At 42.0% G+C, this 10,915-nt stretch overlaps 1 protein-coding gene across 1 annotated transcript; it reads right to left on the bottom strand.

Moving 5' to 3' along the window:
• Positions 1-1,199: 1,199 nt before the first annotated feature.
• thoc1 (THO complex 1) lies at positions 1,200-10,831 on the bottom strand. The gene is made up of 21 exons (XM_080778822.1): positions 10,737-10,831; positions 10,483-10,556; positions 9,524-9,584; positions 9,323-9,392; positions 9,088-9,206; positions 8,509-8,557; positions 8,332-8,427; positions 7,676-7,758; positions 6,755-6,828; positions 6,147-6,255; positions 5,835-5,969; positions 5,225-5,325; positions 4,523-4,589; positions 4,239-4,289; positions 4,043-4,113; positions 3,811-3,906; positions 3,661-3,726; positions 3,103-3,186; positions 2,565-2,712; positions 2,375-2,459; positions 1,200-1,580 (listed from the first exon to the last, which is right to left on the bottom strand). The coding sequence occupies exons 1-21, from the start codon at positions 10,782-10,784 to the stop codon at positions 1,303-1,305; spliced, it is 1,965 nt and encodes a 654-aa protein (XP_080634948.1). The 5' UTR covers positions 10,785-10,831; the 3' UTR covers positions 1,200-1,302.
• Between the last annotated feature and the right edge of the window lie 84 nt (positions 10,832-10,915).

The raw sequence follows: 10,915 nt of genomic DNA, 5'->3' as shown, positions 1-10,915 counted from the left end.
ATCTTTTCTTAACCCATTCTGACCCGAGATCAGATTCATACGAGGTTTCCACTGGACACACAATGGTCTGATGCCGGGATACTCAAATAGATTTACCTGTGGGCCACATTACAAAAATGGCAAGGGGCCAGGGGCCAGTAGATAAAATTACCAATTTAAAATTACCAAATTGTCTATGAGTAGCTGTCTGCCTGTCCAATTGTCCATGAGTAGCTGTCTGCCTTCCTGCCTGTCCAATTGTCCATGAGTAGCTGTCTGCCTGCCTGTCCAATTCTCCATGAGTAGCTGTCTGTCTGCCTGTCTATGAGTAGCTGTCTGATTGCCTGCCTGTCCAATTCTCCATGAGTAGCTGTCTGTCTGTCTGCCTGTCTATGAGTAGCTGTCTGCCTGCCTGCCAGCCAGCAAGTTGGTTAACAGAAAATAGTTATGGCTGAGTAAAATAAAATACAATAAACACAATTTGCCTGAAAATAGATTACCCAGCTATGACCTTTTTCATGAAAAAGAGTAGTGATATGGCTGACTGAGTAAAATAAAACAATCTACCTGAAAATAGATAGCTATAAGTGAAGAGCAATTTCCGCAATTACCATTTCCGCAATTTCCATTTCCACCATTTCTGCAATTACCATTTCCGCAATTTCCATTTCCGCAATTTCCATTTCCGCAATTTCCATTTCCAACTATTAATGGCAGCTGGGTTTCATCATTCAAATAAAATAGAATTCTGTCCGTTTAGCTATAAAATTATGTCAGGGAATAGGGATACACAGTATATGTCTTTCATTTGCATTGCATCTCCCCCCCCCCCCCCCCCCCCCCAAGCTTTTATTTTCGTTCGAGTAATAGTACAACTCTAATAGTATTACTTATAATAATGTAATTAAAGATAACTTCATTCAGATTTATTTTTATTTCATTTTCCAGATTTTTTTTAGATTTTCATTGGTGGGCCAGTCATAATGGTCCCGCGGGCCTGATGTGGCCCGCGGGCCTGAGATCAGATTAAAAAAATGTCAGTTGTTCGATTTTTCAAAAATAGCAGACCTACAAGCTCGTAGCGCGCCACTTGGTGGCGCGCTATGAGCTTGTAGATCTGCTATTTTTCAATACCTAAAGCATAACATAGTGCCAACACCAAAATGGGTTCCCGTTCAGAATAGGTTAAGCATCTTACAATCAATGGAATAATTCACTGATTACTTGGAAAAACATTTATTAGATGTTTGCTTCTAGAGCTGAAAAAAAAAAAGATAACAAATTACATTTAAAAAGAACATTAGGCGACTAGCAAAATCATCTTTATGCCTCATTGAGGCTGTCTGCGATCTGGGAGAAGCCTGCGGCATTGAGGGCTGCGACCAGGTTCTCCACGGTGGCTTGTGTTGGGTCTCTGTCCTGCCAGGCACACAGGAGCAGCTTGGCCTGCATCTCTATGTCTTCGCTGTCCGTCTCGAACTCCCGCACCTCGGCCGCTTTCATCTCCAGCTGTGTGGCCAGGGTCTTCCACTGACCACCCAGTTTGGCTGCAATGTCGTCCATCTGCAGATTTGTCACCAGCTTGCTCTGCATGCTCGGACCTGGACCAAAATAAAATACTAAGTGAATGCAAGCTTTTTTTAATAGTTTGTTCATTTAAATGTCAATCTCGGGAACACTTTAATGGCTGCTGCATTTACAGTATGAGACGTACCCTCTGATACTAATATGTGTTAAATTTAGAGGACAAAAGTACAGTGAAATCTACATAGTACATGTGCTGTCAAAACCCCAAATTGGCCTAAATTGAATCACTGGTCAGTCAGCACCTGGTGACAATCACTGATTGGGGAGAGGCACAGAAAACAGGAAGTGTTTGTTCAGTATGAGAGCAGCAGCAGTGGAGAGAAGCAGAACAACTGAAAGACTAACCAAACATTGGAGCCGGGAAGACCGAAACCTGTCAAGCCATCAAGGGGAATGCCACTGGTGCGTTAAGTGTTCCTGCATTGCAGTTTATTTTATTGCTTAATAAATTTGATGCAAGATATTTATTGTTTTGTGCTGCTAGGCCACATTTAACTGCTATAATTAGCTATAATAGTTTGATTTAAGTTGCATTTGGTTTCATGTTATGGTAATACGCTCTCAAGAAGTTACATAATTGGAGACTTTGTTACTTTGATCAACGTTGGCCTGTTATCTCTCCTATGGTACCAACATTAATACAGCATGGCATTGTGGACAAACATCTAAGTTTTGGGTCTAAATCTCATCAAATGATGGTCCGTGGCTCAAAGTTTTCTCCAGCTCCCGCATAATAAACAAACGGCAGGTGGTCGAGGAAACGACATTGAGGGGTGCAAGGACACCAACAAGGAAAGGGGGAACTTACTATCATTGGTCTCTTTGAGAAGGTTATCTCCGTTCTCGTCGTCATCCTCCTCCCCCGTCTTGATCTCCTCCGAGGGGATGTCCTTCTACAGATGAGGAATAATCAGAATGCAAGCATTAATATGAACGTCTTGTGACATCTCTGGGTACTGGAGTGCACAGTTGGAATATTATTGAAAAACTTTGCTCACCGGCAGCTCTTTGGCCAGTTTGCTGACCATGCTGTCCAGGTATTCTGCCAGGCTCTTGAACTTCTGGGGCATGGGCTGAAAGAAGTGGGGACTCCTCCTGGACAGCAGTCGTAGAGCTCGCCAACCGTAATTGGAATTTCGCACAACCCTGATTTTACCGGGAGAAAGGAGGAAAATGTTTATCCCCAAGTTGAAGTTAAAGACACTTGTATCGTCACTGTCAGGTTCGAAAACCTTCCCTCCATCCATTCACATACTTTATGTATACTGTGTGTGTCGGAAATAATTACCGGTACATATGTACTGTATATATTATACATATTTTTTTTATATTATACTGTTCGTTGTAGCGCAGTGTCATTCAAGTGTACTAAAAGTTCAATATGACATCTCCACCATACCACTCTGAGGGTGTAGATCTAGGTTTAAGTCTGTGTTTCATAACGATGTAATGAATACATTTCCTGAAAAGTAATGGCTAATGGAACAGTATGTTGCGTGTGACACTAACTCAAGGGCTTTTAAAGTGAAGACATACTTGTACTCATCCTCCACCATGTTAGCGGGGTCGGCCTGTTCAATGGCCTCCGTAAAGAACTCGTCCAGAGACGGCATGAACTCCCTGGATGGAAGACATTCACACACGGAGATGAAACAACTTCAGAAACGGAGAGCGAGCACGGTTACAGAGTACAGACTAGGCTGTATATGCTAGCTAGTGCATGGGTTTTCAACCTGTGGTCTTTTGGCCCCCTGGTGGTCTGCAGAGTTATTGCAGGTGGTCCCTGGCCATGCATTTTCTGGTAATAAAATGCTTTGAAAACTAGATTTTGTTTTTGTTCCAACTCATGATTTTAGCCTGTGATAAACCCATGGAATGGTGCATGAACCCCCACCACTGTTGTGTCAGGTGGGTCTATGATGGACCCACCCGACACAATAGTGGTGGTCCCCCAGGTTGCTCTTAGTGAGGATGGTGGTCCCCTGGGTCAAAATCTGTTTAAAACATTTTTAGAATCTGATCTCAGGTCAAAATGGGTTAAACAAGATGTGCTTTGATTAACTGTACAACGTAATAAAAGTCTACGTCACTGACCTGTTGTCTGAACTGCAGGCCTCCATGTTATCGTGGTTCAGGTTCCACAGTCTGGTCAGCTCATCACTGGAACGACACACACAGGGTCATACAACAGGAACCCATTGGGTCGTTTTTGAATTGTATTCACGTAACATCGAGAGATCTTACTTCCCCATGAAGATCTTGCGGTCCGGCCCTTTTCCTAGGAAGTCTTCCGGAGCTTGTCTTTTCCTGGTGGGCCTCTTGGGTTTGTCTTCTACCGTTCTGTGGGAGCCAGAGAAATCAAGACAAAGAGCATGGCATCATCAAACAGTTTCTTGCACTTAAATGCTGGCTTAACGTTTGCACATGTCTAAAATGACCTTCCATAATTAAAACTAAAACCAAGTAGTTGTCGTACCTCTCTTTGACAAAGCTTGCGCATCCCTCGTTCTTCCAAACATTCCAGTTCTCCTCCGTGTTCAGGATATGCTGTGAGAGATATAAGAGGTGGTTGACCAACAAGTCAAATCACTTCTGACGGAACTAAAACATAATGCCATCGCTGGCCAAATGCATTGCACTAGAATAGATACATTCATGTCAACATCACTTACCTCAACCATGGTGGCAAACTGGTCTCCATCTGGCGGGATCTCTCTCAGCAGCTAGAGTTTAACAGTTGAACATTAGCTGAAGTTTGCTTTCCCCCCCCCCCCCCCCAAGACTGGAGCATTTACATTAAAAAAAATATATATATACACACACACTCGTATATCTACTGTATATTCTAATACCTTGACATATTTGTGTACATACCGTAACAACCAATATAATGTAAACAGCAATATGACAGTCTTGTGTACAACAGTGACATTTGCAAGGAAGATTAAAGACTAACCTGGTATACCAGTTTGGTTGTCTCTTCAATCCACGCAGTCTGGTCATCATTGAGAACACAGCTGGAACTGAAAGATAGTAAGAGGCAGCAAATAGATTTCAGTAAAGTGCAGAGATAACATATTCCAAATTGCTTGCTAAAAATAAAAGAACTGGTTTCCAGATACTGGGTCGGGACCCATTTGTGGGCCGCGGACACATTGTTATGGGTCCCCTCATATTCCGTTTCCTAAATTTGGTTTTGAATTATTATTTCAAAACATTTTGAAAAAACATTCCCCAAAAAAAATGCTAAACTAATGTATTAAACCAAAATTCAATGATTTTTTTCCAGTAACTTCATGAAGAAATAAAATAAAATAATGTAAAATCTAAGAATCTGATCTAAGAAATTCCATAAATTAGAAGAACAAGAAGTGGTGAAAAAGTTTGGGGAACCACTGTTCTACTAGCCTAGAACTCACCTATGCTTTTTATGGCATAGGCAGCTGCGCGACATGAGACTAGACAGAGAGAGAGGAGCCATGTGTGCGTGTGTATGTCAATTTTACAAAGGTGCAGACGATCAGAAATCAGCAGAGAGTGAGCAATGTTTGCTACTCTATGCCGAATTGAAGTGGACTCAGACCCAGACTTTTCTTTCCTCCCTGGAAATAAAAACGTCTGGGTTTCCGAGGCTACTGTTCTACATGCAGCGGGGTACCTTTTGAACTTGACCTGGCCCTTGAGGTACTGGAAGAGGATGAGGTACTGCAGGAGAATGTGTCGCCTGAAGTTACTGTCACTGAGCTGCAGGTCCATGAGCTTGAGGAGGCCAGACAGAACCACACATGACAGAGAGAAAGACCAGGTAAGCATTCTTTTTCTTAACCCATTTTGGGGCAGGAACCCCTTTTGGTGTTGGCATTATGTTATGCTTTAGCTATTGAAAAATAGCAATCTACAAGCTCATAGAGCTTGTAGGTCTGCTATTTTTTGAAAAATCGAAGAACGACTGATATAGAAACATAGCTTTTTCAGAAAACTGTCAGGATGTAGAAGACTTTTTTTAATCTGAAAATGGGTTAATGTACTGTATAGAATGGCACCTTTCACAACAACGTTAGAAAGGTGCTTCACATTTATACAACCAAGCCGAGAGACAAACTGAATAACATTCCAAATACACACACACATAAATCACAATCTAACCTAAAGGACACACAGCCATATGACTTAAGTCCCAGGTGGGTTTGTGGAAAACACTAAAACGAGAAACAAAAATATCTTTATGGGAGTTTATTGCCGACTGTCCTACATAAATCCGTTCTCACCTTCTCACTAGTGAGGAACTTGGCAAAGTAGACGTGTTCTCCACCAGATGTCCTCAGGTCCTCTAGCTTCCTCTTAGACAGCTGCATGTCATCCAGTTTGTAGCTCTTGAACACGGCCAAGGTCTCGTCCGAGTACTGAACGGGACAAAGAACAACTCTACTGTAAGTGCACATTCTGACCTGAGATCAGATTCATACGAGGTTTCCACTGGACACACACACACTGGTCTGATTAACCCATTCTGACCTGAGATCAGATTCTAAAAATGTCCATCAGCACAGATCTTGCTTCTAGAGTGGAAGCGGCTTTACCTTGAGGAATGTCATCCAGGAGAATTTATCGTAACACTGCACGGGGTTTCTGAAGTAGTCCTGCAGCGTCCAGAACTTTCTGTATAAGTTGTAGTCAATCGGAATGGAACTGAAAAGTCAAACGTTCAATCAATGTTGTTGAATGGATTAGATCATTAGATAGAAGCTTTGAATGACAGAAAGGGACCAATGTGAAAGCAAGGAAATATGGATGGCTAATTCTTAGATCATGGTTTTAGTTATGTAGACACTGACGTCTCCTAATATTTAACCCATTTTGACCCGAGATCAGATTCTAAAAATGTCTTCTACATCCTGACAGTTTTCTGAAAAAGCCATGTTTGCCATGTCAGTCGTTCTTCGATTTTTCAAAAATAGCAGACGTACAAGCTCGTATCTGCTATTTTTCAATAGCTAAACCATAACATAATAACACCAAAAGGGTGTCCCGCCCAAAATGGGGTAAACTGCAATGGTCTGATTATGACAATAAAAACCAAAGAATATCAGTGAAAATGACAGCTTTTTAACTGAATTGCATTGTTGTTGCCGTCGATAAATAGAATCATTGATCTGTGAGTGCCGTTTGTTTTGATGCTACCACTTACCACGGTGCAGGTACGTCTTCTTCACCCATCTCTCCCTCTTCTACCTCCATTCCATCTTCCTTTTCTTCTGTGTGCTGCCATAGACCAAAGTTTTAATTTGAGTAAATAGGCCATCTACAATCTCACAATGCATTCACAATGTGGCTCGCCTAGCTTGTAGATCCCCCCATTTCGGCTTATGTTGTACAACAAAGTATATAGGGCCTACGTGTTTAACAAGGTACTGATAAGAGTGTCGTGTATGGGAAAAATGTATTTCATACTGATTTACAACATTATGAATACAAGCCTATTGTATAAACCAGCTAAAGTAGAAGCTTGTTTGTTTTTTTACTGTCCTGATAAAATACCACCCTGACACTGACCTTATGTTTGTACCCTGAACTGTATCACTTCTCTGTACATAAAGAATACTACTCCTGTAAATCTTTAGAGAAGTTGGTTCCTTTCCTCGGTCTACGACATTTAAATCATAGGGGGGGTGAAGGTGTCAAAGCGAGCATCCTGGTATTGTTGACCTGACGTGTTGAGGCTGCTTACAGTTGGTACTTCCTCTGTTCCTTAGCAATGACCCCAGTAAGTGGACCACATTTAGCTGAGTGGGTAGAGGGGCAGCCTGGGAAACAGACGGTTCCTGGTTTGTGTCCCGACCTACGCGTCCCTGAGCAAGGCATTCCTAACTCGCTCCCCCGAGGCACTGCCCACGTAGTGCCCACTGCACCCGATACTTAGAGGACGGTTTAAATGCAGAGCCCACATTTCACTGCATTATGCAAAATAACATGAAGTGACAAAAGAGTGTGAGCCACTACCACTAAAAGTGCTTGCAGACACACTTTTTTGACTTGTTCATGAACAGACCCTTTTTTTTTAAACATGAATTTCCATCACAAATGCCTCAACCCATTGGCGTTTGTTTACCTTTTGTCCAAGGGTGCTCTCTTGTTCATTCTTGTTGTATACCGTGATGTTCTCCAGGTTGAACTGGCTTTGGAGATTGAGGCCTGAGAGAAGTAGAATAAATAGCTACATGAGGAGCAGGATTATGACCCATTATATTTAATTGAGGAGGCAATGCTTGCACACCTCCCCATTAAACACTTAAACCGTCTATACTTAGTAAACTGGACAGGAGTTGCTTCTATACTTCGTGCGTCACAATGCTTTGCCAGCTTGTAGATCTGCCATTTTAGGCAAATGTTCCCCCGGAATATGCTGGGATGCATGTGGTTAATTCACTATTTGTCAGCCTTCTGATTGGTCCCCGATTGTTTATGTTGAATTTGCTTAAACATTACATTTGGAAAAAAAACGAAAACGTGTGCTGCACATGATGGTGATGTTTCTTTTTACTGACACCAAGTTTAAAATAAAAATGTAATGCACAGAATATCAATATGAAGCAATTGAAAAACGTCATTTCAATGGTAGTGGATGGAGAGAGAGAGAGAGGATTTTTGGAAAGGGGCTCAACAATTTACAATTTCACGGGTGGGACTTGACAAAGGGTGAATTGGCTTCGGAATCTGACATCGATTCATCACATCAAATGCCATGTATACAAATTAACCACTGACCCGATTTCTCAGACAGAGGGAAGAGACGAGCCAGGAACAGTTGGATTCTCCCGCAGAATACTGTATTCTGAGATTTGGACAGCCTCCTCAACAGATCTAAAGAGATGAACCATGTGTATTATTACCTTTACTCCATTTATGCACCGTGATGAAAACGTCTACAAATATTATCCTTACCGTTACACATCCTCAACAAGTAATTCTTTCCAGCGGTATAGAAGGAAGTCTGAAGGGTAGAGGAAAAATGCACATTTAGGTCACATTCTCACCTCAACTTCGGTAGACTCGATACGAATGGGCGGAGAAGTTTTTAATTTGCCGCGTTTGTGTTCACACTGCGCTCATCAACCGCAGCAAGGAAACGCAACAGGGAACTTTATCAATGATAAACCGTCTCCAACTGTGTTTACTGTTCACATTTGATGCGGATTGCATTCACACCTGCAGTGAATTCTAGTCCGGTGCGCTTGCGAAGCGAAACCCCCGTTTTTTGGCGAACTTGCATGCCATTGTTTGATCCGCACCAGCATTTGAATGAGCCTTCACACCCGCCAAACGAAGTGCACTTTCCGACGATACGCAGCAGGATTCGTTTTAATCGCAGTAAAGCATTCTGGTGTGAATGCCACCTTAATAGAATCAAACAGGATATTCGATCTGGTCTTCAATGGAAACAATGACTGTGGATATCTCCCGATAACACTTCAAACACCTTTACTGTAAGCCTCTAAACTAAGGGTTAGGCAGCCAACTTACCGATTTCCATGTGCCGACATTCTCCTCCACAAAGGAGAATATCCTGTCACATTGATCGAGAGGCAAGCAGTCGAGTACGTCTCCCAACAGGACGAATGGAGTTGTAGCAGAGCAGATACCTGCATGGAGAGGGCTCTTCATTAATGTCTTAAGTCTTAACTGAATCATGCCTGATCATTTCACTCACAAAGTGTTAAAATATAAATGGAATGATTGTTCCACAATAACATCCTACCTTCTGTAACTGCATCGATGCTGAGGTATATGAGAGACAGATAATCCTCACTGCTTGCCTTCTGTTCAATCTGCAGGAAAAAATTAAATAAATGATGCTGGCTCAGAATCTCCAACGAGCCATAGTGCCACAGTGCACATCTATTATGTGTACAGCTGAGATCAAAAATAAGAATTAAAAAAAAAAGAAAATAATACTTACAATCTGATCTCCCAGAACGCCCCTCAATGATTGGTCAAGTGTCGTTTTCTTCTCCGTCTCACTGGTTGGGAGAGGGTAAATAACACGTAATGTATTAACAGTAGCCACAAGCAACTTTAGATGCTAAATGGCTTGGGTTATCCGCTTTGTCTCCGTCAAGACTATTTGTAAAGATCTACCATGCAGAGCAACTTTCTGTCAATAAACTGAATGTATTGGCCTGGTCCCTGGCTCATGGGTACCCAGGCAGCCTGGCTGGTAGTCCAGTCCGGCAGTGTGCCGCGGGTTCGACTCCCGATCCTGACGGCCTTTACTGCATGTCAATCCCCCCCCCCCCCCAGCTGCACTGGTGAGTAAAGGTAGGGTACGTGAATTTATTTGGTTAAAATACGTGTTAAAAGCTCTATATTCTGATAGTACCGGTACTCATTGCTATATAGAGTGTTTGTTCAGTAATAGGAGTCTCCATTTGTCTCCAGCTTTTGTATTAAACAGCTGTCAGGATACAGATTAATCAAGTGGAATTGTAAGTGATGATGACACAAAGAAATGAGCAGGCAAAATTGGAACTGAAAACACTAAAAGGTAAGCTGACAAATCATACATGGCTACTCTCTCCTGATTGGCTGAAATGTTGTTACCTACCCTGATTACCCTGATTATTAAAGAGCTGTAGAGACAGGGAGAGTCCTGGCTGTTACTGAACAAACAGGTATAGCAATGATTGATTACTATTACAATAGTGATTTAACCTTTTAACAAAACACTTTTAGTTTTACCCCAAAAATATCACTTACACTTACCCTACCTTTAAAGAACAAAGATAGGACACAGACTTTCCCATTTGGGCAATTTCCCGAATGGGCTCTCAATGGACGGATGGAACTTTGCACATAGCATCTAGCAGATTTTTGCTTGCGGCTTAAGACAGTATTCTTGTATTCAGTTTGTTAACTTACTTTCCAGGAATCTGGTTGAAAGCGTTGATCAGAGGCTTGCTGTTTCTGCCCGCCAGAGCATTTGCAGTAGACGCCTGTGTGTTTATGTGAGCAGAGGAGGGAAATGTAGCTTAGCCATTAGCACTGATAGTGAGGAGCAACACAAAAGACAAAGACACAATGAAATAACCAGGCTGCTATCGTCTCAATAAAAAAGGGCACTTGTTCATGAATGCGTATTTTCAACAGGTAAGACAACTAAGTAATTTCCTCACCGTAAATTTGTCTCTAGCGTCGACAAAATTAAATAAGGACGGCGACATGTTTACTGCTGAGAGAGCAATCTGTCACTAGTATAATAAGTATATACTTCCGGGTGAACACTGAACATGAATGTCCCTCTATTTTATTGAAAAATAAAAGAAGAACGTCCATGCATAAAGACGCTTCTTTA

Source organism: Protomyctophum bolini (genome assembly GCF_963924005.1).
Source record: "Protomyctophum bolini genome assembly, chromosome: 12".
Lineage (NCBI taxonomy): Eukaryota > Metazoa > Chordata > Actinopteri > Myctophiformes > Myctophidae > Protomyctophum > Protomyctophum bolini.
This window is presented reverse-complemented; position numbering and strand designations above follow the sequence as displayed.